The following is a 14,691-nucleotide window of genomic DNA, read 5'->3' as shown; positions in this document are numbered from 1 at the left end:
GTAACTTGGAAATCTAGCCAGCCTAAAAAATGTAGTTTATGTCGCATTGCCACGAGGCTAACTGAAGCTGGTAGAAACCGGGCCGCTGCAGTTTACTCCTTATCTGGTGGATTTTTCTGCGAAATGCCGCAGGGAATGCAGTTTTCCTGCGCCATGACTGGTCTCTAGTATCCGTGAAAAGTATGCACAGATGTATGTTGCAATGTCCACGGGGCATACACGGTGAAATGCTCTAGTGGTCGATATAGATAGTAAGATGTTTCGGATAGAGTTCACAGGCTTCCGGGCCCTTGCGTAATCCCAATCACGGAGTTTGGGCAAGCCCCAAATCTGGGAAAATGAGGATTGTGGTTTAGCCAGCACGCGTGAAACGTGGGGAATGAGCTTCACGCATGAGGTTTGCAGTGGCAGAAAGAACACACATCCGAGACTCTGGTGTACAGTCAGTTAAAAAGTTGCTGGCAGTGGCTCTCTGTATCCCCTATTTACCATTACCTTCTTTTTCATAATCATATAGTCGCCTATCGAATTCAATATTATGATAGGTACCGATTGTGTCTAATTGATCCAGCTTGCAGGAATGAGACCCAATAAGAGTGCAAAGAAAATTTTATGGCCAACTCAGATAAGCTACTAGTCGTATCACTGATTCACAAAAAAAAAAAAATACATGAAACTTCTACTGCCTATATATGGCAGGGTGAAGATAACGCTGACAACAGAGCTATTATACAGTTCGTTCAGGATCTATAAAAACCAGAGTGTGATGCAAGTACTCTCAGGGAATACTTCGTAGGTGAGGACCGTAGGAAGGCAAATAACATGGCCAGGATATGACTGATGACAATAACAAATGGACATTCTAACTTTTGCATAAAATTCGATGAAAATTATTGGTCCTCTAACGATGTTACATCAGATAGGCTATACTATCAGCATAGCATCAACCGGCCAGCTACCGTATAATAAAACCATCTCCTTGACTATAAGTCATAAAACTAGAGAAATTAAGTATTTCAATTGACGCGACATAAAAACAAAAACATGCAAAGAAAGAAGTAGCTGGGTTGCGGGTCGTGTTTGTAGCCAAGTGACCGGGATGGATAACCTTAACGTTCCTTTAAAGGTGACCGTTAAAAAACTCTAAAACATCTTTGAACCACGGAACATACACTTCGTCCCCTTCAAGATACAAGCTATGTCTACCGGTCTCGTACGTGGTCAACTTCTTATCAGTAGAGCCACACATGTCAAAGAACTGACGGGAGCCCTTGATATCGTTGATGTAATCCTGTTCGCCATGGGTAATCAACACCGGTAAGTCCTTTTTCATCTTGGACGCATATTCTGGATCCAACAACTTTTCGCCACGAACAAGCATATCTTGCATCTGGCGCAAACTACCGACGGCTTTGCAGAGCGGATCATCGATAAGGTACTGCTTCCAGGGGCTGTCCCCGAGGATGTAGTCCGCCTGTAATTTGGCATCGATCTTCATGTTTGGAAGAATCTTGCACACTTGGCCAAGGGCGGCACGCAACAACGGATTGGGTTTGGTCTTAGGGTGGCTGATAATCAACGGCCCCATGGCAACGATCCCTGCAAGTCTATCCCGGAACACGCCCTTGATTCCGACATTCAACAAAATTCCACCGCCCATGGAGTGGCCAAAGAGAAAGAGCTTTTTTCCATCAGGTAAGCTCTTGAGGTTGAGGCCGATCATCTGATCGAGATCCGCGTAGGTGAACGCATCGTTGGTGATCCCCTTTTCCTTCCCTGGAGAAGTAAGACCAGCTCCACGCTGGTCAAACACAAAGCACTCGTACCCTTCGGAGCAGAGCTGGTCGCAGACTTTGGTATAGAGGACGACATGTTCACAGAAACCTGGAATGTTAGCAAAAGTAAGGTGGGAGTGAAAAATAGTTGAAAGGGGAGGGGGGAAAGCGGGCATAGTTATGGACCAAGTCTCTATTCGTAGAGCAATCCGTACCTCATGGAACGTCAGGGTAAATGAATAAGAATTCAAGCTACAAGAGACATTACATGATCTTCAACCCAAGTCTTTCCAACTGTTTCCTTTCAACCAGTTCAAAATTCAATCATAGAGTCCAGCACATACCATGAACAATAATGATCTTGGCCTTATACGGCACATCAGCAGGAACGGGCTATGTCGTTAGTACTGAAAAGATGGGAAAGGTAGATGCGATATCCTGGTTTCTTGTAAGAGCGTATGCCATGGGGTCAATTGCAAAGTCTTCAGCATTCCCGGCCGATGGATGGCTACCCCTAAAGGAAATTGGTTTCTGAAACCCCCGAAGCAACCCACCTGACTCCCAGTTTGAATTAGTCCGGACGCTTCCCACAGACTATCCTTTCCTTTAATCATAAAATACATACCCAGTTATGCGTACGGAACTTGAGGCCCTTGATCTCAATGTACTTCTCTTCGAAGGTGTTCTTCGACGTATATGGAATAGGATTGTTGGTGGCCATTGCGTTTATGAGTGATGAACCGGATGCCTCTTTCAACTAATAAGTAATAGGTGGAGTCCAGACTCGTTCAAACTGGAAGCCGGGTGGTATTTATAATTTCTGGTCCAGGTTTCGAGCATGTCCCAGAGGCTCACCAATGCAGGGAGGAGAAATGATTCTCGTTCGCAGGGCATGTGATGGGCTACGCTCGTATAGCATGACGCGTCGTTCGGCAGCTCGGCAAAGACTGCTGTCGATCCCGTCACGTGAAGATTTTCAACCAAGCCTAGAAGTTACTCATAGCTGGCGATGAGAAACCACGATTTATGATGGTCATTGAAGATCGTAAATCGTGTAGGATCAGGCGAAATAAAATAGAATTCAGGTTTTGTGTTTCCCAGGTCCTGATGACAACGTTCAGCTGTGCTCAACCACAATACTATTTAAAACAGCTACGCACAGGAGCCAAAGCGATCGAGGGTGGTGCGTATACGTCGTATAGTGTTGTGGTCGTATACATGGCGGGCAGATTAATGCTCAATTTAAAGTATACCTAAATTTAACGTGAAGTACAACATTTTGACGTATGGCCTTGCTGATACCCATCGTGACATATTCCTCCCTGGTTTAGATCAGCTGCCAGCTAATTCCTTACGGCTGTTGAAACGCCTAGCTCGTTTATGGGTCGGTTAAACTGCATGTCAATATTCATATACGATCGTAGCCCGTACTCATGCCACATGGGTATAGCGCCGTATATGTTATGACCTTCTGCACCATCTTCGATCCGACACAGCTTTACGAATATACCTGAAGGTCTGAGAGTTAAAATAGAAGACCAAATTTTCCTGTTTTGCCAATCCCTGATGCTTAATCGACTCCAGGCTATTTTCCATATCTGCAACAATCAAAAAGTATAAGTATTCTTTTATTTCCACTCGTTGGTACCCGTCTATACAAGATGCAATATAATGCCCCCAGAAGAAGTTACACTATATACAAACGATAGTCATATTGCTTACATACGTGAGATTAGCCTACTTCTTAAATGCTCAATAATGCGTTAATACGCCTGTTATATAAAAGCCACTAATCTTATGTTCTCATAGCCAATAAAAAAGGGCAGTGAGCAGGAAGAAATTGATACAATCCAGGTCTCTTGAGAGTTTCACTAGCGGTTACTATCCAGAGTCAGTTATGTGTGTGTTTGTGACATGTGCGAGCCTACAGACCGGCACACCGCCGGGCCAATGAAAAATGCCCACCTAATCTATCTCTGTAATCTTGGTGTTATCAGCACGTGCCACTCAGTGTGACTCAAGAGCTTTAGCGCGCTGTTCGTCCTAATCAAGTAATTTCTTTCGCACGACCTTTTTCGCACCAATTTTTTTTTCACTCCAATTGAGGAAGCCTCCGAGGAAAAATCCGCCGGACACATAAATAAAACAGTGCCTTTTTCTCTTCACCTTCAACGCCAGCCATTATACACTAAATGTCTCCACAAGCTACTGACAAGAAGCAATCTGGTATTGCCAGAGTTCTCGGTTCTGGTATGTGAAAAATTGAGACGGGTAGCGAGACTTTTCTCTCTTTATTTAAGCCGCTTTCCATCTCAAGATCTATATAGATTCTGGCCGTTATTATGACACAAACTAACCTGCCCAGCCGCCGCTGGTATCTGCGAAATCGGTGTTTTCCACCCGGTTGATACCATCTCCAAGAGACTTATGTCCAACTCCACCAAGGTCACCTCCGTTGGGCAGCTCAACTCCGTCATCTTCCGTAACCACGCTACTGAGCCGCTCGGTAAGAGACTCTTCACCCTTTTCCCAGGTTTGGGGTACGCCGCTGTGTACAAGATTCTCCAGAGAGTCTACAAGTACGGTGGTCAGCCATTTGCCAACGAGTTCTTGAACCGTAATTTTAAGGACTCTTTTGAGAACACCTTCGGTGCCAAGAACGGTAAGGCCTTGATGTCTGCCACTGCTGGTTCCTTGATCGGGATTGGTGAGGTTGTGCTTTTGCCATTAGATGTTTTGAAAATCAAACGTCAAACAAACCCTGAATCCTTCAAGGGGAGAGGCTTCCTCAAGATCATCGCAGATGAAGGCTTTAGTTTGTACAGAGGTATCGGTTGGACCATGGCCAGAAATGCTCCGGGCTCCTTTGCTTTGTTTGGTGGTAACGCTTTCGCCAAGGAATACATCTTTGGCTTGGCTGATTATAACACTGCCACCTGGTCCCAGAACTTTGTCACCTCCATCTTCGGGGCCTCCGCCTCTTTGATTGTCTCCGCCCCGTTGGACGTCATCAAGACCAGAATCCAGAACAGAAACTTTGACAACCCGCAGTCTGGTGTCACAATCTTGAAGAATATGCTCAAGACCGAGGGCTTTAGCGCGTTCTTCAAGGGTTTGACTCCAAAGTTGTTGACTACCGGTCCTAAGTTGGTCTTCTCCTTCGCCTTGGCCCAGTCCTTGATCCCAGCCTTTGACAAGATCCTTAAATAGACTTTCCGTCGTTTTTCTTTCCTTTTGGCTCCGCGGAGCCGGTAAAATTCACCAATGTATATAGCCTAATGAAGCTGAATTTACGTTTGAACCAAAGTATAGTTGCACTGGGTTAGCGTGCTTCCATAAAAAGGAAGCCCGGTATGAATGACTGGACAATGGGGATTGACATGTGAGAAGCGTACACGGGGTTTATTAAACATACAAACTGCGGCCATGCTTTGGTAAGTGACCGACCTAGAGAGACGAGCTCGATAGTGGTGAAATACCAAGACGGAATGACAGTGTATATTCCGATGCGTCATTGTTTAGGGGATCAATGCATTCGTCTATGCGTGTGGTATATCTAGTAGGTAATAGTGGATACTGTTAACTAGCTAAAAGAGAATACTTTTTTTTGTAAGATATCTACATGGTGGTCGATGGTATATACTGAGACGGATACGATACCAGGGTGTCCGCTTATCGGAGGTAAGGGGAAAATAGACTCCGACTTCTGTCTAGTCAAATGGTACCTTTACTACGATACGCTTTGGATATATTATCTAAATTTCTGGCATTCCCAGGTTTGAATCTCTCTCAATTTTATAGGAACCAGTTAAGCTGGTTATTGTCTCGCATTTGCTTACAGACCTCATATATTGAGTATGGCATTATCCGGCCATAAGTAAAATCAATCACAGCATCCCCCTTTTAGCACCTTATCCATGCTTGTAAATATTTGCTTTAACTCACAATTTTCAGAATCCCAATTCAATTTAACTTCAACCGGTCTAAAATTGCAGAGGAACCACTGGCAAAGTAAAAAACCCATAATAACCTAATTCACGGATATTTGGTATCTCCGTGGCCCAGTCCGTCCTCTTGATCCGCTTGTCAAGCTGCTCTGGAAGTACCTCTCCATCCATCACACAGATCCGCACCACGGCTTCAACCCTTCTCTTAGCACGGATGAGTTTATCAGACGCACCCTCCCGCAATCCTCCGCTAATATTTGCCATATTCACAGCATTCACCAAAAGTGTGCGCGCGTTCTTCAACAAAACCTCTCTGTGGGTCGTGGCCGCTGGAAACTCCAACAATGCGCGCTGAAGCTCGCAGTCGCTGCGGGCCACCAAAAGGGCAGCAATAGTTGAAATCACCGGACTCAACAAAAGCGAATTTGCCACCTGGTGCTGCTTCATCGTTACCATCAACACGTCCTGGGCCTTTTTGTAGTACACATTCATCGTCCCAAGCAATCCCCAGACGAGCTCCGGTTGGGAAGCATGTAAGGAGGGGAGAAACATATGGTAGCTTGGTGTAATGCACTCCTTATCAAGAAGTGTCTGGATGCTATCGGCTGTCGACATATATGCCTCCGGGACTTTAGGAATATCACCCTTCCAGACGGCTAGCAACTCGTCAAAACTGGTCTTGGAGGCGCTGGTGGCATATGCACGCGCAATCTTCAAGTCATCGACCATCAGAGCCGAGAGATACGGCAAATTCAAGTGTTGTTTCTCAGATAAGTCGCTACCATACGCGGCGACGGTCTTACTTGCGAGCGAGTCTAACTGGGCGAGAAATAAGTCCAATAGCTGGTGTATCCGGGGAATGTGTTCAGTGGAGACTGCCTCATACACGCTCTGTATAAAACGGTAAGAACTGAGGATGGATTCCAAGAGGACAACCGGGGTCACCGTATCTCTTACATCCACAAACACCTCTTTGGGGCCATCATTCGTCTCGTTGGGGGTATCCTCGGGGGCTGAGTCTTCCTCAGACGTGATATCGGCCACAAACTCCTCAAGCTCTCTGACTTGGGTGTCCAAGACCTCTGCGAACATCGTGCTTGTACGCCCTGCGAGATTTCCGACCGTCTCAATCGAGAGATCACGCTCTACAGATTGCTCAAGGATCTCGGTATACGCCAACGCCGTATTGTATCGCAAATCCCAGGGGATCCCCACGCTCTCAGCCACCACAAGTATGTCTTCATGGGCCTTCACGATCTGCTCCAAGCTTTGCACTACCGAGCTTCGGCTTCCAAGAACGTCCCCAACGTTTTCCAAGTCTTCGAAGCGCACGTGGTCTGGCTTCGTATACTGGTTGTAGATGTGAAATGTCAAACGCGCCGCGTTATAGTGCGCATCCACGAGTCGCGGTGCCATACTGTACGCCATCTTGTAGTGGTCGTACGCCCGCTGGTAGAACCGGAGTGCTTTGCTGAGGTCCAGCGCGAGCCATCGATCACCAGACTCCTCTTCCACGGTTCCTTCAAAGAGGTGATCATCTGCGGTAATGAGCACCGTTTGCTTTGCCGCCTTTCCAGCCGCCTTCTGCACGAGTTTGGGGATTTTGAAGCTTTCTAGAGATGTTAGTCATGAAGGACGCAAGAATGAGGTGTTAAAACTGGTAAGAGAAGCATGCGTTTAAACGATGGTGACGCAAATGGATGTGGCAATCGCGGGAAGTATGGATGGGAAACGCTCATCGAATGCCAACTGGTCCACGCACAACCATATAGCTGGTAATGTCACCAAGAGTATATAATTGGAGGGGAAAGGTATGACAGTTGATGGAAGAAATAAATTTCTTTGAGCCCCGTACATTAATGAGAGCCAATACATAATGCTCTCGCTGGCAATGGTACTGAATGGGAAGGCTTGACATTCAACAGGGAAGAAGACCACGAACCGAAAATATGGTATGGATCAGAAATATGGCAGGATATCGTTACAACACCACTGTTGGTTTGTTGTTCGGGTGTAAACCTAGTCAATTTCCAAGTATTGAAACTTGCATGCTCGGATTTGGTCTTCTGGTAGTTTGAGCCCTTCAAGCGACAACATCCAAACCTCCCTACTCTTCCGTCAAACATTCTCTCATGAGACCAAATGTTTTAACGACACGTCACCAATAAAGGTCCAAACCTCCTATAAATAGTCCAAACATACTCTTCATAGTAATAATATTATGAGTTAGGCGACGCAGAGGTTCTCGCCTTTTCAGATAGCTTTCTTCTACTCATCGCCTTCGTGACTGCAGGCTGCGATTAAATTACGCGCAGAACCGTTACCCACACGTGACTTTGAATGTCACCCACGCGTCATGAGAATAACAAAACGTCCTTGGAAAACGAATCCTCGCAATAGATGACCTTCCACTTTTTCCAAAATTCGTTCATTCTGTTAATATGAGCATCCCCTTGGGACAAGTTTTGGATTATAACCCAAGCTGCGTCAGCGAGTTTCCCTCGGTAGACGAGATCATCCTGAACCCTCACGCTCGCGGCTTCAAGTTTGACATCCCGTTCCTCGTTCTTGGAATCTTTCGTGATCGCACATGGCCAGGGAATCGACCGTCCCTTGTTTACGTCACGGATCTCACTACCCACGATAACCTTTTGGATGTCAACCATGTTTTCCTGTTGGGCAAGACCCCTGGCTTGCCAGACAACCAGATCGTGACCTTGTCGCTAACATCCTCCCGGACCACGACGTTGTTGAAAGAACTCAAGCGCCAGCGAGGCATGGAGCCTGACATCTATGATGCTTCATCCATGGATATTTCCGAGCACTGTGTGCTTATCAGCGCTGTGGGCTTCCTCAAGGTCTACTCACACCGGATCGAAGCGTATGGACTAGAAATGAGATTAATGCCAACTTATCCCGATCTTAAAGAATCTGAGTTTGTGCTGCTAGAACCATTGTTTACAAGGTTGCAAAAGGTTGCATCTACTGTGTGGATAAGAAGACATATGGTAAATACGTCTGAAAGCACAAGGGCCGGAAGGTCACGCCCCGCCCCATCACTAGAGGGTTTGAACAAGCGTGTGAGACGGAACGTTGAGGAGGAATTGAGACTGGAAATTCCCGGTGCGAAACCTACCTCTGAAAATGATAAGTTGGCCGGCTTTCCCCAAACATCACATCTGCCAAGCTCTTATATAACCATCCGCCCTGCCGGACAGCTACCATCAGGCGTGCCAGCCTCGTCCAAGCAGATCCATTTAGCAGAACTGTCGCAGGCCGACCTGCTGAAATTGCATACAACTATCCACCATGGTGACTGCGTGTCTAAATCCTCCACTACAGCCCATCCTGCCGGCTTCCCGCTGCACCACCTGCCACAGATACACACAACGAATAGCAGTCCGGATGACCATCCACAAGTAGCGTACATTTCACGTCAAACACCAGAGATAGTTATGGCGCCACCGCAGTCCCGTCAACGTAAAATGATTCAGGAGGTCAGTTTCAGTGATTTGGCCAATTATGCCACGAAAAGACATGTTGGCGATGTTTTCCGGGTAGCAGTTCGATTGGTAGGGGTGCAACCCGATGGAAACCTCATTGTCAAGCCGTACAAACGCACTTGTAAGTTGCTTCCTGTTAGACTTGTGTTTGCCAATCCTAGTGTTACAACAGGGCGTGTTGCGTCTCCCGACGAGTTCTCAGCAGAGGTGGTGGACGTGCCGCGGTTCTTGGGCTTCGAAGAGGTGGAAGAGGTCTTGGCAGGGTATCCGTTGGTGGATGTTAAGATGGCAAATGTGAGAGAAAGGGATTTACTTGAAGTCAATGTTAAGTTGTGTTATAGCGAGAGTCTCAGGGAGTGCTACTGGACATGTGAATCGAAGCTTGACGAGATTTAAAGACGTTCCGAGATGTTATCCAGCGTCTCTTTCGTGTGTGATGAAATAGTAACGGATATGAACTATTTGATAATCCCGCTCGTAACTGAGTTAGGTATAGAATTTTTCTCAGTGAACCTATGGGCTATTTATCGATAGAGAAAGCACTGATGGCTTGTATGGGACTGCGAGAAAATCTCCTTCGATCTCTCAACCGTTTCTGGGCAAACTTTTAGCCCCATTCAGAATACCTCTGAGTTATGAGTAATGCTGGGAAAGATCAAGCTATTTACCACTCTTCTCCTACCCTCTTTCAAGCACAAGAAAACATCGCTGAGCTAAAAATGACTACTGTATATAAAGCTATATAGAGGCAAATATGCCGGGGCTATCTCTCACTTCTCTCCATCCTCTTTATGGCTTGTCAAACTAGCTAAGATCTCTCATATTTCTAAGCATTTTCCAGATATTTCTGAATAACGGTAGCATACATTCCAGTCTCCTCAAACGGGCCAGCCGGAATTAAACTTACATTAGGTCGAAAACGGATTATTAAAACATAAACATATCCTAGTTAACCATGTTATTCCGCATCACCATCAACTCCTTATACCCACTCAAAGAGAGGCCCATCAACGGTGGATAGTTTTCTGGCCGGGTCTCCTGCTTCGGAGTCTCAGTTTCTGCTGGTTTCTCCTCGGGCTCACGGTTAATCGGCGGAAGCATCACCTTGTTGAGCATGCCAGAGGTCGGAGTCGCGAGTGAGTCGCCTTGGAACAACGTAGCAACGGTGGCCATCGGCGACGGGAACGTGGCGGGCAAAATCGGGAGCTGGCTGGCGGGCCCGCTTGGGAAGTGCAGGAACGACGTGTTGATGGCGGACGAAGGCGAAGGCATGTAATTGGTATTCAAGATGCTCTCAAGTGTGGAGGCATCGGTCTGGCGGAAGGGCTCTTGATCCGGCTGGCGGAAGGAACCTTGGCCGTGCAACCCAGCCAACTGGTGTGACATGGACGAAGGCGACAACGGGTGGATGGGCGAAATATAGTTGCTAAGCGAGAGGTCAAGGTTGTCGTATACGGTAGTGCGGAGAAGCTGCTTGAAGTTGCGCAAGAAGACCTCGTTGCTCGAAAGCTGGCCACGGCGACGACCGGTGGAGGCAGAAAACTCCTCAAGGTCAGAAAATTCAGAGCTGATGTTGTTGTTCAAGCGGTACCAAATATCAAAGCTCATCTCCAAATTCTTTAGATAGTAGTAAATAACCTTATCGTCCTTGAACTGGTCGAGATTGAGGTTGCACGAGCTGAGCGAGTTATAACGATCGTTAAAGGAGTTTCGGTTGGTCACGTTCAACGGTACGTCGATACTGAACCCCGTCTCCTGGATCATGTACACAAGACTCTGGATGATGTAGTTCTCCTCTAGGTTGAGGTTCTTCAAGTTGAGAAAGACGCGGAAGAGCGTGAGGATCCACTCAACCAAGAACAAGTTGAAGTAGTCCTTTGAGTTATTATCGCCGTTGCTGAACTTGGGGAGATTCAAGAGGATCTTGTAACGGTTCAACGTGAAATTGAAGTTGAACGAAAGGAACAACATGGGGATCGACACCAACCCCAAATTGTTATTGACAATCAAATTTTTGTTGAAAACGGTGTCGCGCGGACCGGTGTTGTGCAAAGAGTTCGAGTGGTTGGATGACTTGGAGCTCAGCAAGTTCAAGAACTGTGCAAACTCACGTGTGAGCTCGCGAGACTCGTTTTCGTTCAAGTACAAGTCGGACGAGATGAGATCGTGGTAGCTGTAGATCTGTTGGTTCGAGACCTCCGCGCACACGTCGTCGAACTTAGTCTTGGAGAGCGCGTAGTAGAGCTTGCGGTAGTTGTATGTATTGTTAAATTGGCGGTGCAAGCGTCGGGCGGACTCGGACACGGCGGACTCGCACGAGGTGTTTGCCATGTTGAGGTTGAACTCCTTGAGCGTGATAAGAAGCAAGTACCACTGGTACTCGTTGATAGGGATGAAGTTGTATGAGGTGATCAACTCGTGGAGCTTGACGGGGCAGTTGATCAACAACTTTTTCTGGTTCAAGATGGTTAAGTTGTTGAACTCGTCAATGAGCTGGTTATAGAAGCCGTTCCCGCTGTCCATCTGGCGCTGAACCGCGTTGGACACAGCTTTGGCCCCCGCGGGGATTCCCGACGGGGAGCACATCAAGTGGTTGAACGAGCGGTTGGCAAGGATGATGGCGTTGTGGAAAAAGCTCAACGTGCGGAAGAAGTTGCGCTGGCCCTGTGGTTGGTAGTCCGCCATGACCGCCTGGTTCAACACATGCTCCTTCTCCGTGAGGTACTTGAGCTCGTTGGAGAGACACATGATGATGATCTTCTCGAGCATCGTAAAGTTGTCAATCTGGAACGTGGATGTTGTAAGCAACGTGAGGTAGTCACGGAGCTTGACGTTGGGGCCCCGCACGGCGCTCTTCCCAATTGCCTGTGGGAGGTCCCTCTCCAAAAATGCCTCGTGGATCTTCGGCGCTGGCTTGATGTAGAGCAACGAGTAGTTCGAGAGAATGAGGTACACCCACCAATAGTCGAACTGCTCATCCAGTTTTGTCGGCGGGGGCCCGTTACGTGGTTGCAACACCAAGTAGCTGATATGGTTCAAGTAGTCAAGCACTACCTCGGTCGGGATCACTGTCATGTCCTCAGCATCGTCGGCGTTGAAATTGGTGTAGCGGGTGTCGATGCGACTACCAAACTGATAGCGGTGCAGGTGCTCGAAATCGACTTTACCGTACTTCTCCTTCTCGATGAACTCGCTGGTGCTAATGGTGCCGCTGAGCGGCGGCTGGCCATACTTGTGTAACACGCTCTTAAAATTGTAGTTTAGAGAGATGTACGAGAGAATAGCGAGCACCGGCATCGCGTCTCGCGGGTTCTTCATAAAGTTGACCAAGTAGTACCACGACTTTTTGAAAAAGATGAGCGACTTGTGGAACTGGTGCGAGTCAGCCGCGCCAAACGAGATAATCGCGAGAACCAATGCGTTATTGCGGAGCTCCTCTTCCGACATGTTGGCGGGGAGCACGTTCAGCGTGGACTGGAACAGATAGCTGTTGATAACGGGCAATAACTCTTTAAGCTTGACAATAGGGAGACGCTCATTGGACACAATGGACCAGCTGATGAAGTATTGCGAGATCTCCTGCTGCGAGAGGTTCACGTGGAACTTGGTATTGAGGAGCGACAGGTGGAGCCGTTTGGAAAGCGAGAGGATCGTGATGACGCTCTTTTCACTCGTGAGCGCGGTGTTATTACCAGCAGGGTATATCTGGTGCTGTTTTGCCTTCCGGGAAGAACTGAGAGGTGCGTCGGAGACGGCCTTCATATCGATGCTCTTAGACCTTTGCACGTCTGAGACCTTGCGATCAATTTTAGGCACGATGGCAGCCTCCGGGCTGAGCTTCTCTTCACTCTTTACCGCCTGATCGCTGGTCAGTCTGTGTACAGAGCCCCGCGGCGACACGTTTGGGTTCATGAGCGACGAGAGACTGGAGACGCTGCTGGCGTCGTATTCCGGCTGTGTGAACTCCGGCTCTTCTTCGCTGTCGGGCAAAAGCACAACGCCATGTTGGCTAATGTCCTGGCGCGAGATGGCCTCGCCGTGCTCCTGTTCCTGCTTCAACGCGACAATTGACGCCTGGCTGTTCTTGCGTGTGTTGAAGCTGATGATTGTGCCATGAACCGTGCGGCAGTGCCTCTGCAACAAATCGCGTCTGACGAAGGAGGAATCGCACTGCTGGCACCGGAACGGCTTTTCCTTGGTGTGCGAGCGCTCGTGCCGCGCCTTGTGTTCGCTGCGCGAGAACGCCTTGGCGCAAAACTGGCAGATATACTTTCTCTGAGGGGCCATTAGGGGGTGAGAGGGGAGGTTTTTTTTTTAAGATCAGAAGCCCCTAAGATAGATTAGATAACTTTGTTAGATAGCTGGATATCTTAGCATAAAAGACTATGGCGTGTTGGTGGAAGGATCCCGAGGCGGGTTAATGTGAAGCGTTTTGCGTTGGCGGGTGACGGAGCAACTTATTTATCAATTGGGCCTGGTATCGTGGAATAAGTAGATACGGGGAAGTATCTAGTGAAACACGTAGAGAAGTTTTCGAAGCGAAGCTCTATTTGGTGTAGGTCTCAAACCCTTCGGATATGGCCCACTGACGTATATATATCGCCTCGTATTGAATCTTGGCTTGCCTACTTTCACCCGCATAAATGTCACCGTTGCATTCGCGGGGGAGGAGAATCACGGCAAGATGCCCGCTTGGAGATATTTCCTGCACATAGGGCTACCATGGCGGGCCACGAAGGAGGGGAGTGACGCCTAAACAGAAGCAATCTCCAGGTGAGGGGTATTTTCGTGCATATTCCCCTCAACCGCTGCGGCCGCTCTCTCAGACGTCACGGCGGCCAAAAAGGAAAACCTTATTATAAGACGGCAGACTGGAATCGTTGGGTGTATATTTTCAAAAACATAAATGACCGTTCGTGCTATTCATGGTTTACGTAGAGTAACATTATTAATACGGAGTAGTTTTCGGCTCGAAATCGAAGCACAGTGGTAAAACCCTTCTTTTCTGAGGGTTCACATCCTATAAAGTCACAGATCGACAGTCAGGTAAATTACGCACCCTGAAAAGGGCTCTCCTGGGAGACTTTGCCGCAGCCCAAGTAGAAGTTAGATTTAAAAAAAGATAGCATTATTATAACCATACTGCTCTTTTGTATTATCATAGGGGTAAAGTCCTGCCGGTCTAAATCTATGCCCGGACCCGTGTGCTCCTGGTTTTATTGGTCGGAGCTATGTTATCCCGTGCATGCTCTGGTGGGTTTGACTACTTTTCCGCGAGGGAGACCGTGGAATGTACGATTAATTGCGACTGTACCCCTACTTTCAAGCGGAGGTCTGACACCCTAAATAATCAAATTTGGTTAACTATTATGCCAGGACTTACGCTTAGAGCGCTTTGCAGGATGGTGTAAATAGCGGCTTGATTCCATATTGAAGTTGGGACCTAGTATCTGTGCAAGTATGAGC

At 47.6% G+C, this 14,691-nt stretch overlaps 6 protein-coding genes across 6 annotated transcripts; 3 read left to right on the top strand and 3 right to left on the bottom strand.

Moving 5' to 3' along the window:
* Window positions 1–1,120: 1,120 nt before the first annotated feature.
* Window positions 1,121–2,496, bottom strand: BABINDRAFT_29739 (uncharacterized protein; the record flags this gene model as incomplete). Its single annotated transcript, XM_019131459.1, has 3 exons — window positions 1,121–1,884; window positions 2,120–2,168; window positions 2,401–2,496. 3 exons carry the CDS (start codon window positions 2,494–2,496, stop codon window positions 1,121–1,123), a joined length of 909 nt encoding a protein of 302 aa, XP_018987718.1.
* A 1,302-nt stretch (window positions 2,497–3,798) lies between these two features.
* YHM1 (Yhm1p) lies at window positions 3,799–5,025 on the top strand. Its single transcript, XM_019132567.1, has one exon. The coding sequence runs from the start codon at window positions 4,203–4,205 to the stop codon at window positions 4,983–4,985; it is 783 nt and encodes a 260-aa protein (XP_018987717.1). The 5' UTR covers window positions 3,799–4,202; the 3' UTR covers window positions 4,986–5,025.
* A 366-nt stretch (window positions 5,026–5,391) lies between these two features.
* On the top strand, window positions 5,392–5,705 carry BABINDRAFT_71363 (uncharacterized protein). Its single transcript, XM_019132568.1, has one exon. It carries the CDS (start codon window positions 5,494–5,496, stop codon window positions 5,650–5,652), a length of 159 nt encoding a protein of 52 aa, XP_018987716.1. The 5' UTR covers window positions 5,392–5,493; the 3' UTR covers window positions 5,653–5,705.
* Window positions 5,520–7,931, bottom strand: BABINDRAFT_10833 (uncharacterized protein; the record flags this gene model as incomplete). Its single annotated transcript, XM_019126797.1, has 2 exons — window positions 5,520–7,335; window positions 7,925–7,931. The coding sequence occupies 2 exons, from the start codon at window positions 7,929–7,931 to the stop codon at window positions 5,759–5,761; spliced, it is 1,584 nt and encodes a 527-aa protein (XP_018987715.1). The 3' UTR covers window positions 5,520–5,758.
* Window positions 7,932–8,163: 232 nt separating this feature from the next.
* Window positions 8,164–9,621, top strand: BABINDRAFT_164189 (uncharacterized protein; the record flags this gene model as incomplete). Its single annotated transcript, XM_019130231.1, has 1 exon — window positions 8,164–9,621. The coding sequence occupies one exon, from the start codon at window positions 8,164–8,166 to the stop codon at window positions 9,619–9,621; it is 1,458 nt and encodes a 485-aa protein (XP_018987714.1).
* Window positions 9,622–13,338: 3,717 nt separating this feature from the next.
* Window positions 13,339–13,512, bottom strand: BABINDRAFT_30208 (C2H2-type zinc finger protein; the record flags this gene model as incomplete). Its single annotated transcript, XM_019131479.1, has 1 exon — window positions 13,339–13,512. A coding segment is annotated over one exon (174 nt), but the record flags the coding sequence as incomplete, so codon positions are not given.
* Window positions 13,513–14,691: the final 1,179 nt, after the last annotated feature.

This window comes from Babjeviella inositovora (genome assembly GCF_001661335.1).
Source record: "Babjeviella inositovora NRRL Y-12698 unplaced genomic scaffold BABINscaffold_1, whole genome shotgun sequence".
In the NCBI taxonomy this organism is placed as follows: domain Eukaryota; kingdom Fungi; phylum Ascomycota; class Pichiomycetes; order Serinales; genus Babjeviella; species Babjeviella inositovora.
The sequence above is the reverse complement of the archived record's forward strand: the minus strand, read 5'-3'. Positions and strand labels throughout refer to the sequence as shown.